We start from the raw sequence: 13,652 nt of genomic DNA, 5'->3' as shown, positions 1-13,652 counted from the left end.
AAGATCTTGATAATTAGGAATCTTTAAAAATCGATGTACACGACTACAAATGAATCTAAAGGTAGAATTCAAATTCACCAGCAGATGGATGCATCATAGCTATGTAAATACCTAGTATTGTTTGAACTATTTTTTGTACAAACACATCCATATCTTTTAGAAGGGTGGATCGGGTGCTCTAAAAGTAACTTGACCTCCACATGACCTCTAAGGGTAATTTTGACCTAGACTTGATAACGTATTCGGACGTAAAATTTTCCGCTCTTTTCATTTCTGAAGTCATGAATAAGGGTTTACATTTGTAAAACGGTACTTTGACCTTGAGTTATGCCCAAGGTCGACCTCAAGGTCAAATTCAAGGTCACCATCAGATAGATCTCCCGAAATCCTGCAAATTTTGTCTGAACCATTTTTTTGTACAAACACATCCCTACCTTTTAAAAGGGTGGTACGGGTGGTCTGAGACACCCTGTATATAATATATATATAAACGGTTTAGTTACGACTAAAATTTTGTGGCAGTTGCTAGAAATAAAGTAACGATAAAAGTAACTAGTGAAATCGTTACCATTACCCCAAAAATGTAACTGCGTTACAGTGAACGTTACTCAGAAAATGTAACGTCGTTACCCATTCGTTACCGAAAAAAGTAACTTGTAACGGTAACGACGTTACAAATAACGCGTTACTTGCCAACCCTGGAAACTGGGCACTGCTATTGTTGCGATAGTACATGTATGAAGTATATCATTCGATCTTTGATTCAGTGAGGTTTGTAATAATGAGAAAGACAAAGAAAAGAAACGAGCAAAAGATTGAAATGTCCGATATATACAGACTGCTAAACTTTTGACGAGATTCGAAGTTATATATTTTTAGTTTAAGATGTATAATATTTTCAAAATAAGTTGAAGCGAGCCATAACAATGTCGCGAAGAGAGAGATGTATAAATTAGATATAAATTCTATTATATATATCGAGTGAGATAATCTATGCTTATCATTGTGATAATTTAATTTATTTCAGCGCTCGTGGAAATTTATGTACTTTTTAATACGAATTATTTGATTGACTTATCAACATTGCAGACGGTTATTTTTGCGATATTGCTGCCAGTGAGAGGAAGAAAGGAGAATACGAATAACAGTAAATTAATTTAGAGATAGCAAAATGAAGCGGAACTGACCGTACGCGTGCTTTCCTTGCTTTTTTCAATTGAATTAGCCTGTAGTGATGGCCACGAACCAGTATACTTACGAATTCAATGTTCAAGTAATTTAAGCTTAAATATTTTTTATACTTTATTGGTAAAGCTGCATCTCGATGTAAAATATCAATAATAAATTAGGTTGAACCAAGATCGCATTGTCAGAACTGATCATTTTCTTACGTGCATTGGTACTATTGCTAGACGAGCGACGCTTTCTTCTTGCAGGATATTGTCCACAGAGGAGTAAGTTAGCTTACTTTCTTCCAAGGGCAAGAGAGAAGCGTAAGCGTTGTCCATGAATAATTTCAACGAGATTTTTATCGCTGTTGTAAACTCTCGGCCTCGCGTCCGGCCGCTCCCGAGGGCGCGTAACAGAAATTTATCACGCTCGTTAAGCGTAGAAAAACTTTCGAGCGAACTTTTGCGACGTAATTGCTCGAGGTAGCCCCGACACGCGCTTCATACGAGCCCGAAACAAGCACAGCTACGAACGGTCGTAAGCGATTATGCCCGAGCCCAAAGCATTTAGCATTCGATTGATGTCTTTAATTTGCTACACTGAAAAAATTTACTAAATCTTAATAATATTTCTTTGAATAGTACCTACTAAGTGAACATTTACTTATACAGTAAATAAATATTTACTCAATAAAAGAAATTATAGTTAAATCAAATTAATAGTATTTGTATCAAAAATAAATATAATTTACATTTAGTAAATATTTACTTAGAACTATTAAAACAAATATATATATATATTAAAATTTAGTATTGTTTTTCAGTGCAGTTAGATAATCCAGTTTCACAATGAGTAATATTTTGAAAATGAGTAATATTTAAAAATTATATTTGTAATTTTGTACAATGGACAAATATATTTTTGAGCAGTTAGTTTAATAAAATGTTTATTAAACATTACTAAATTTTGTTGAAGTATTTTGATGAATTGAATAATAATTAATAAGAACCTCGCATCAATCTTTATCTTGACGTAGAGAATCAATGTTTGGATTCATAATTTAGAGGTATTTTCAGAGGTATATATATCTAACAGATTAGCGATATATTTCCAATTAATGCGTACGTGGTGTTTCAACGCGCTTTGTATGATGTAACGTTCAATCGGCCAGATAATTTCGCGTATAATCGCGTCACCGCTTAATTAACTTATCGGCACTTCCGAATGAACACTTCGAAGAAATCGTAACCATTTAATGCAGTCTGCGTTCTCGACTGATTCGTTTTAGCCGGTAAAAAGACTTTTCCAGACTTGATTCGCGAAGAACAAGAGCAAGCGACAGCCGAATCGCGAGGATGAGACTGTCGACACGATTTTGCTGGGATCGAGATTAATCGATGGGATGAGGGTGGGAAAGGGAAAAGAGTAGATTGGCGACTGAAAAAAGCACGTCGGTAAGAAAACGGGTAGATGCTTCTCTGCGAAGTGAAAAAAGGCAGAGAGAGAGCTCAATTAATCGAACTCTCGACGAAAGACTCCCTCGCTATCGATAAAAGTCCGTGGAGGTGGGTAAAGGGAGTTACTGAAGTTTCTGATGCCTTGTCTTTCGTATCCATTGTGCGGATTGTTCGTAAAACTTTTTCAGAAATTTTCCATGCAATTATAATTTATGCAATTTAAGATACGAATGTGCGTTTATTTCAAGGCACAATTTCGTCGATCTCAAATTATTTTCTATACATTTTCACGACTTAGTTCTTAATATAACTATGCAGAAATTATTAAATCTCTCTCTTGGAAAATTATTATTTTTCTTGCGGTTATAAATGGATCGACAAATAAGAAGAGATGGATAAGACAGACAAGTAAAGTAAGAAAATTAATTTGTTTTCTTGATCTTCAAAGTTCTGCTAAAATTTGTAGGAATTATAAATTTTTTTATGTTCAAATGCAAATTTATATAATGGAAAGATACATGAATTTGTATTTTTTTCGCGTAAAATCAAATTTTCTCGAAGTAATGAAAATCAAAACTAATATTATTGAACTCCTGTCGTAACATAACATATTAAAAATCGATCTGGTTTTCTAGATATTGATATTGTCTCAGCGATTATTATATTGTCTTGCTTTATCAACCATTTTTACAAAAACTCTTGCATTGTATCAGAATATAGAACTCGTTGATTGTTTTCATCTGGATTACAGATTCTGCAGTTATTTATTATAACGTAGAAAGAATGAACTTTACTGGAAATTTGATGATTCTCAATATTGGATATTTTGTTTCGTATATTGTACGTTTGATATTTTTTTAGATAAATCAATATTGAGAAGAAAATAGCGAGGAGCAAAGTGAAGAGACAAATTGATTTGTAAGAAAAGAATAGAGATGCTATGTACAAGTAATAATGAATTTATTAAACGTATAGACTATGACATATGAAATCATGTCATATTTTAAATAAATTGTTATTTATAGCTTTAAAAAAGGTCGTTGATAAATTGTATTTTATCCGGATAAATATTTAAATAAGTTTTAACCCACGACCTCTCCACTTTCTCCTTAAGAACAATTCATCTCTCCTTACCGAGCCAATCCGACACACTTAAAACGAGCTTTCAGGCCATATCATTAATTTCAGAGAAGAAGAATCATCTTCGGCATTCTTTACAATCATAAAAGTGAGGAAGACGTCTCTTTTCGCGCGTATTAATATTTAATGCGAATCGTTCGCACCCTCACACATTTTCATTCGGGCCTGCCCCATATTGGCACCATAACTCTTCCTCCAATCTGGACCTCCGTGCGCTCTTGTACCCGCCAAGAGTCACCCCCCAGCACCCGACGTTTCTCTCTCACCACGTTCGACGTGAAATTGGGGATTTTATCGTGACGCTGTATTAACGAACTCCGGCGGACGAAGAACGAGCGTGGATTTAACGGGCGGATCAAGACGGCTATTCCCGACGGGGAAGAAATTTAATATCGTTTCTGCTCACGTCTCGAAGCGATGAGTTTCGATAAGTGCGATATCCCCTTAACTTTCGACTACTCGAAAAATGTTTTATGAGACTCATCCACCATCTGTATACACGTATCGAGGCCGGATCGGTTTAATCATCAGCACTGAACGATTGTTTTCTTTTTCACTGATGAATCTTTCGTTTCGCTGAAATGAATATTTTATGAGTACGAATGAATTACCGCCGGACAGTCTTTTCTGTTTGACGTTGGCTCTTTTTTTTATTTGCTACCTTAATGGAACGTAAAAAACTCCAAAGTTTTGTTTTTTGAAATATTTGGGCGCAGTGTTGCATCTCTTATTAAATATTTGACTTTGATAGACTAGTTTGACGTAAAATAAAATGATTGATTGAGATTGATTTTCTATAATTAATTAATTTTTTTTCGCGTATTTTACGGTCATTTTACAAAGCGATAAACTTTGATTGACTTTAATGTTGCTATATCGAAACTGGAATTTGCATTATTTGTATTGTATGTTGCATTATTTATGTGCGTATCGACATATGTGAAGATATTTTCACAAATTATTACCGATCGACTGTCACACGATGCGTTGCACCAATTAATTATGAACAAGATTTACATTTTTTCTACGCTATTGTTCAATTACCGTAACTGCGTTAACATGACCGACAGTTTCCGCAGAGAAACAGGTCGATGATTGCGCAACAATAAATATTATCTGTCTGAAACAAACCGCGTCGACTTCGAATACTTTAATTACTCGACCCATAAGCCTCGTTTATTATTGTTAGCGGGCACCTGAAGCCATTAGTGTACAGTGGCCACCTTTTTTCTCGCGTTGCGCGAGAAAAATAATGTTTTCGATGGCTTAGATCGATATCCATTGCGCTTTCAGACTAATATAGTGATAACACACGTTGAATGTATTCTTGGACACAACAGTGATAACAACCGTCGAATACATTTGTCTGTTTCGAAATAAATGAGAAGGTTATTTTCATCCGTTGCACGTTACAAATTATCATAAATTACACAAATTGTCTTCACTCACTATAATTTTGACTTTATCACATTGGTATTTATAAACAAAACGCATTAAATTTATGCAAATTCTATTTGAATATTCCGTACAGCTTTTGTAATCAATATAGCTTTTTATAATATGGACAAACATAACTTAATCGAATATCGTAGTTTAGCATATATCCCATTTGTTTATTATGTTATCAGACATGTCCCATTTCTGCATAACTCCGTTTGATTTACGTGTAGAAATTAATGATTCGTGTGCGCGCAGAAAGTGCCATTTTACGAAATTGCCAATAAATAATCCGGCACGATTTAGTCGGCCGGCATCGTTTATAATATTTTCCGACGTGCGCCATCAAAATAAATCACAGATTCACATCAAGATCGCAGTCAATCATGGGACAGACGTTTTTTGCATTTCCATTGAGTCGACTTTCCAGGGAAATCGTTTTATTTCCCAGCATGAGCTTCCCTCCCTTTACGTGGTGGGATGCGACAGTTATTATTTATCTCAAGAACAAAGACCTGCTCCCTTTATTTTCTTTTGTTCCTTCCTCAACCATTTCAGAGGAAGAGATCTTACCAGAGACAGACTATAATAATGAAGCGTTTGCTTCTTCGGTTTGCATCACGCTTAGTACGCCAACCATGAAAAACTAAAGATTATAATAGAAAACGTGCCGCGTTTTATCTTTATTTATACTTTGTTGTTCGATTTTATTTTCCTTTTAATGCAACAAGATAGCTGTATATCTCTTCAAATATAAATAAATTTATCGATGCTGATTTTATTTTGCATGCATTTAATCGTCTGTAATATATTTCTGTAATTTATTTCTTTTCACGTGTATACCATTTGTATTATTACAATTAATATTATTTTTAGTCAGTTTTATCATATTATTTAACTGCAAATTATTGTAATTATTAACCCTGCAATCATATTTTTACTCCCTCCGTTTAGCCTAAGTTTCTTTTACTGTTACGCTTTCAAAAAATGTGGAAAAATTTATAGTTATTTTTCAATATTTTTAGATATTATGTTTTTAGCAACACATATTTAGCAAACATTTTTTTAGCAACATATTTTTAGAAGAAGGAATCGGATTCCTATATTTCGGAGAAATTTTAAGAGTGAAATTTTATTTTTTTGCGAAAAAAGCCTAGATTGCAGAGACAGAGGGTTAAATCATTATTACTTGTTAAGAAATATCTATATTTGAAAACGATCTATATTTTAAATTAATTAAGAAAAAATGATAATATCCCATATTAATAATGATATAATATATCTCAAAATAATAATTATAATATCCTATAAATAATAAAAGTATTTTATTCTGTATTGCAGATATGGAATCAGAGTGGATCCTTGGCAATGGTTTCTTTTCCTTAGCGGCAAGAATGATGGCGGCGAAGAATATCCTTCGTTGTTGTTGATCTGCTGTAAGTAAAACTGCCGATATGTCATTTTATATTCGTTCAACGGATCAGAAAGGAAACAAAGCTGTCAATGTTCGTGGCCTCGATTACAAAATGATCGACATTTATTGTAAGACTTTTGTCTATGTCGATATAAACGAAAGTATGTCAATCGGAAAAATATTGATAGTGCGTCTTACGGTTTAACAGCGTGACTTGTGTCTTTCAAGACAGCTTTTTAAATTGTGTCATTGTTACAGAATATTTTAATATAATGCTAAAAATTATTTTTACGATCGTAAAAAATCAAGCAAAATAAGATTGATTTTACCAAATAACGAAACAACAATAAAATTATAGAAATTATTAAAATTATTAATTTACAAAAAATTATTAAAATTAAATATTAGAAATATTATTGAAAATTATAAAAATTAAATATTAAAATTAAAAATTGTTAAATTGTATCGCAATATGCATAGAAATTCGTATTACCATATGATATCTATTCATTGAGTATTTAAAATGAAAAGCTGACTGGCTCGCAATAGCTTTTCGCTGTAAAAATCTATAAAATCGAGCTCCATCGGTGAGAGAAGGAAGGCTATGCCAGGCTCTAAATTCCACTTTTATTGTCGCGGGTCGTGGTCGGTCCACGTTGATTCTCTAGTATCCACGGTAATTCAATTTCACCATTTTCCGGTCATGTTTTTTTTATTTAATCTATACGTAATGTGAATATCCATCGATATTCCCGCTTTTAAGCCCAACTGTAATGACTTATTTAACTTTACCTCTGGAGATAATAGATAAAAGAAACGGGAACAATACAAGTTTATAAAAAAAACGTCGAGAGAATAATGAATAATAGTTTGAGAATTCAGAGTCAAACTCTATCTTCTCTTGGCAGCTGACCATAGATAACGTTCAAGCAGAAATATAAAAGTTAATAAAAAAAAAGAATAGGGAGAATGCGTTAAAATGGTTCGGAGCGAAATGAAGCGAGGAGTAAGCGGAGTAACGTCGGTGGTGCTGATACGAGATGGGAGGGAAAATGAAGTCTGTTTCTGTCTGGCAACTCAGCTCCTGTTTTAGTTATCTCGTTATGACTCGCGTATTGCAAAATTACAAAAAGGTGGAAACAATTTGGCGGGGTAATTCCCCATCTCCCCAGGATTCATCGATTCTGAATGTTCCTCTAGGTGTTTATTTCAGTTGCTTATTTTAGGGAGTATTCCAGTGTTTTTGTAATGCAGTACAATTTGTTTCTGTTATATGATGCTGAAAGAACTAACGGAGACGAATCTTTTTCGTAATTTACCTTCTGAGTTAGAATAAACATGAATAAAATGGCCATCTTACCCAAGTTTACCCTGTATAATGTGCTTGCGGAATTATTACTGTTTTGTTCGAAGATTCCAATATCTACATATGTTCTTTTATAATATATTTTGTCAAATATGTTATACTACCATATAGCAGTAGTAAGTTCATATTTAATTAAGTTAAATATAAATATACATATAAGAAAAATATTCGAGAAGTTAATATTTTTGCTGACATTTAGATTTTACGTTTCAGGTCACTAACAATATCGCGCATTCAGTGTGAGTAGAATTTCAGTATCATTCCCAGTAGAATTCAAGCTCGTTAGCTTTTGTGATGTAATGTTTTTAGTCTAGACTTTTTAAAGTGGGTCGAAATTCAACGAGTCTCGCGTGAAGCATAAATTTTAAGGCACGCAAGGCATCGTTCCTTTAAATAGCGAACATATTCCTCGCGTATTGTCCCCTTAGTGCCGCGCAGTGTGCTCGCTTGTTGCGTTTTCATCCGAGGTTGCAACGTCATAACTTACATACGTGCAACAGTCGCGTACGTGTGCAGTTTTAAATGCGGATTGCACGCACAATGGTTGCAAATCAGCAGTTACAACAGGAAGAAGGACCGTGAAAAGTTCCGAAATATTAATAATGCGAGGAGAAAAAGTTATAATAACGCGGATGTCTTTCTTTTTGACAAACTAACATTTTTTTTAATTCATTAAAGAGCTATTTATCTTATTTATCATAATACATCCACGAGTTATTTATTTTCAACTCATTAAAGAGTTATTTTACTATAATAATTTTTATCGTGATATTATTACAGTATTAAAAATTACAGTATTAAAATGTTTCATTTTCTACTATATATTCATATCATTTTACACAAAAAAGTAATGAATAATGTTTATAAAAATAGTATTATTTTTTCTTTGATCCCTTCGGCGTTAAATCGATTCTATTTGGAGGAATTACTCTTTTAGTCTTGAAGTTCTAAAAAAGATTCTTGTATAATTTCCATATAGTTATAGTTTTCCTAACAGTCTCGATCCCCAGTGCAGATTGAACGCGGGCGGCTTACGTCGACTAAGCCGCTATGGAGGGTTGCATCATTTACACATAAGGGAGCGTAATGCTCATGGGAAACTACGGCTAATAGTTCCCATATTTTAGAATCTACGTCGAGCGCCGTCGCTCCCATCAACGGTAAATTCGTTTTCTTTTTATATAACCAACCCGACATCGTTTCTGTCTGCCCTCCACGGAGCCGGATAGGATATGTTTCGTTACCCCTATTTTGTGCGATCTTTCGCATAATAATTTTCATAGCGAGCTAGCCTAAATTATCTTTTAAAAATACAAGGCTTCCCGCAATGGCCGTTTATTAAAATATTAATTATTTTCGAGTATCAGATATTCGGCGTGCTTGATCATTATATAGAAAGGAAATAAATTCTTTCATTCGCATCTGTTCTACGGATCTATCTCTCTTTACTCCGACATTATTAAAACTTTAGTCGCGTTATTTATAATGGAAATGACATAAATAACTGTTTGAGCGAATTCCGATAAATGGCTACAAAAAATATCGGATTCGAGAACAATATGCTCAATTAAAATTTTGTTGCGGATATTTTTCGACAATTAATGCAGAAACACTGGACTAATAAAGCTGTGTAGTTTGTTATAAACATGGAGAGTATTTATAAAGTTTATTTTCTGTAATAAATTGAAAACTCTTATGTTAGAACTTAAAATGAGATAGATATATGTTTAATATTTGGAGAAAGCGAGAAAGAAAATTCTAGTTTAGTGTGTAGGAATAAAAAACAGACCTATAGTTTTTCATTTACGTGTTCCTTTACCAGATGCAGTATTTGATTTGTTCGATAAATATTTTGTGATTATTATTGTATTAATATCTTTTAACACATTTAATATGTATTTAATATGGTAAAAACGAAAGCGATATATAAAATCATTATTCATTATCGGAATTATTAATCCATTTATCTCTTTCGCATTTCGTTTTTTAATAAAAACAGATTTATGAGTCGATTTGATTATAACTGGATCTTATTGAAAATATTAAAATGAACTTTCTTAGTGATTATTTATGCACATTTGCCCCAATTTCGAACAGTTATAGATGACAGATGCAGGTCAGGTGTTGAAATAGGAACGCTTTGATTTAACAATGATGTCGCAGGATCGAGAATAGAGACTGAGAAAAAAACTGAATAAATACATCGTTTCACTTTTTGCCTCTTCGAGTTTTCGCCCCCAGGGTTTCCAGGGTAAGGAAATAGACCTTGCCGGGGAACGTGTATGCGGCTATCCGTTCGGTGGTTTTCCGGAAGTTCCGGGACGGGAAGTTCTAGGGTAACTTAAAGTTAACTATAACTCAATGTTCGTAGCCCTTACGCTGTATAACGAGTCCGGGACTAAATGTGAAAGGGTACGCCGACCAGCGACCACTGGCCATCTAGCCAACCGCCGATGATAGCTCACTGGGTTTGTTCTCATAACGTCTGCAACACTGTCGGCGCCCAGCCGCAGTGTATCTTACTCCCTGTTCGCCGAGTGCTAAGACCGAATCCGGCGAGATTTGCATGCCGTGCCTGTGAATTTCGCACGCCGAGCGCTAGAAACAACCACGTTGAGGTAAAGCAATTAACGATGTCCACCATAGCTGTCAATCCCCCTGTGCCACACGTTGTAATGGCATTTCGCGAAAGAATCTACTACTGAAATATCTAAGTATAATGGTCTCGTTTTGGCTTTAGATTACGGCTTTAGATTACGGTTACAATTAGATATAATATTTTTCAAGCGTAAACCGCGTTAAATTGTTGGAGAATATTATTCAGAAACTCTGCTACATTTACGTAAAATGAATATTTTGACGATTCTTTTTTTCTTCTTTAGCTTCCCCTTTTAGTTTTCTCTCGAAATAATTGGTTTACATGTTATTTTACGCAGACTGTTTTAAGCGAGTTTTGCATTCAGCTTAATATTCGAAACAATTATCACTTTTTCCTCATCTCTTATCCAAATCACTATCAAAATTACGCAAGCGTCGCGAATGAATTTCACGAGAGGTGAAATTTTAAAAGGACCGATGCGACTAAACCAGGCGTTGGAATGAGAGAATTGGCGCGATAGAGATCGCTTTCGCGTTAATTTTGAAAGGTGAGTTTCCGGGCCAAGTTTTTACGCCGGATGTGATGTTATACGTTTCGCCGTTCGCGCTGGTCATTAAAGCGCAGAATGGGAAACGGAGCAACGAGTCGTCGTATGAATTACTTAATCCACACGAGCAACACGGCGTGCAAGTAATCGAATCAAATGTGAGATTGCCCTCACGAAATCCCTCCGCATGCATTCCCTATCTGTGCATCCCTCCCGTTTATTGCCTATGTGCTCGGCCCAGCTAAACGTAGACTTATTACAAGTGCGCATCGACCGAACTATTATGGACTTTTTTTCTACCTCTCCACCCGTGCGTTTCTGATTAAAGGTCTGGCGGCTTCGCGTACCATTATCTTTCCGTATGATTTTCTTTTTCTCGTTACAAAAATCAGTATTGTTGGATAGGAAGAAGCATCGATACATAGAATATACCTACTATTAATGCATGCACAAAATATTTCGCTGGAAATTATTTAAGGCTGAAAATTATGATTTTGCGCACGTTATAGAGAAAAAAATACGTATACACGGAGAGAACGGTTTTGCTGAAGTATTTAAGAATTCAGCTAGATACAGATCTAAAAATAATTTTGTTAGATTATCAAAATTTTTAAATAGGATACTCAAATATAAATTTTGACATTCTAGCAGTCAGTTTGAGTGTTCTATCTAAAAATTTTGATGGTCGAACAAAATTATTTTCAGATCTGTATCTAGCTAAATTTTTAGATACTTTAGCAAAATCGTCCTCTTCGTGTATGAATAGATATCATAAATTTAAAAAATAATTGAACATGCGTATCATTAATTGAAAAAATAATTAATAATTTTTGAATGATATTGGAAAACTATTTTGAAACTTAGAGATAGAAGTAGATAGAGTATGAAAAATTCAACTTTCAGAACTCACAGACAGACTAAAGAGAGACAGCGGGAAATAGATAGAACTGTATTTTCTATTCACAAGATTTTCTTCCACAGAAATTCAAAAATTTTAAGAATTTAATAGATTGGATAAAAATAAATGTTGGCAATGTCTACTTCACTTTGGTACATTTGTTATATTAATCAGTCAGGAACAATTATAGACTATTTAGAGATCTTGTTTAAAGTGAAATACTACTATGAGATATTAAGAATTATGAGTTCTTTTTTATGATCATAATAAGATTTAGAGGTAAAAGGCTTGGAAAACGTCATTCTGTGTGTGTGCCGCAATCGTTTCAGAATTGCGTTTATAAATCTCTTCTGTGTGTTGCTTGAAGACGAAAACAGGGTAGCGTCGGTTAAAGCTCGCGGAAGCCTCCGTTCGGGCGACGGCGCGAGCCCACTCCTGGATTAAGGAGGTATAAAGAAAGATAGAGTGGAAAAAGGACTTGTCCGTAAGGGGGTGGAAAGTGGAGACCTGGAGAGTGAAAAGAAAGAGCGCGAAAGAAAGGTGGTGTTGTGTATACGTATATCTATATACAGAACCCACTAAAGTCGGAAGACGGGGTATGAAAAGAGGCGATTTTCCGTCCGCGGTTTACGTTGCCTTTTTATTGCCAGTCAGTAGCGCGGCGGCGTCGCCACCACCGCCACCCAAAGGCATCGTCGAGAGTAGCGCGCGTGAACTACGCGCGTCGAGTGCTAATTACGAATAATTATGAGTGCTAATTAAGACCTTCCTTTGTCGCGATGGCGCATGACTACGTGTCAACGTGCTATACAACGCGCGCTTTTATGACCAATATAAAACCTGTGTTAACGCCCGAGATGTCATAAAAATAATCGGTTTAAAGTTCGCGTTAAAAAAGCCGTTCAACAATAAATTAAATGCTTTTTAAACGATACGTGTAATAGCTATCGTTTTTCCGTAAATTAAAATATACACGATTTGTATAATATTCATTGACTTATCGTCCATAAATCGATCTTTTATGCACGCTTGAATTTTCATGCAATTCCAGCGATGAAACACAGACAAGAGAATTGAATTAATAATACGGAAATAATACCGACTTATTATTGAAAGAAGTATATCTTGCGACAATTTTCGCGTTAACTTTAATTACTGTATTAGCGAAGAGGGTTGAAGACGCTGCAAAATAAGACGCGCCACTGCGCCTACTTGGCGTCCGGCGTTTATCAAACTTTCATGAAACGCGTTGAAAGAATGTCGCCAACTCGATGTCAGAATCTAATTAAGATCCGCCCCAGACGGGATTTTATCTCTCTTTCTCTCTCATCTTCGCTATCTCGGACGACGAGCTTTCGCGAGCTGCGCCGTGTAACCGGGCGTCTTCTCACCCGACACGGCGACTCGCAGCCGCTCGAGACGCCAGCTAGGAGAGATAGGAGAGACTAGAAAAAGTAAAAGTCTTAATTAGTTAGCGGCTGAGATCAGAGATCGGCTCGAGGGTGGAAGGTCGATTGCCTTCGAGACCGGAACACTCTCGCTATCTGTTTCACACCAACATTCGTATGCTCGACTCTCGTTCTTCTCTCTCTCTCTCTCTCTCTCTCTCTCTCTCTCTCATCTT

At 35.1% G+C, this 13,652-nt stretch overlaps 1 protein-coding gene across 1 annotated transcript in view; it reads left to right on the top strand.

The window, feature by feature from the left end:
• mdy (diacylglycerol O-acyltransferase) overlaps positions 1-13,652 on the top strand; it is a 104,248-nt gene that overhangs the window by 20,646 nt on the left and 69,950 nt on the right. The window contains 1 exon segment of the mRNA XM_018451481.1: positions 6,546-6,640. Within this exon segment, the coding sequence (XP_018306983.1) occupies positions 6,546-6,640 (95 nt within the window).

The sequence above is a fragment of the Mycetomoellerius zeteki genome, unplaced genomic scaffold (assembly GCF_001594055.1).
Source record: "Mycetomoellerius zeteki isolate Tzet28-1 unplaced genomic scaffold, Tzet1.0 scaffold310, whole genome shotgun sequence".
In the NCBI taxonomy this organism is placed as follows: Eukaryota; Metazoa; Arthropoda; class Insecta; order Hymenoptera; family Formicidae; genus Mycetomoellerius; species Mycetomoellerius zeteki.
The sequence above is the reverse complement of the archived record's forward strand: the minus strand, read 5'-3'. Positions and strand labels throughout refer to the sequence as shown.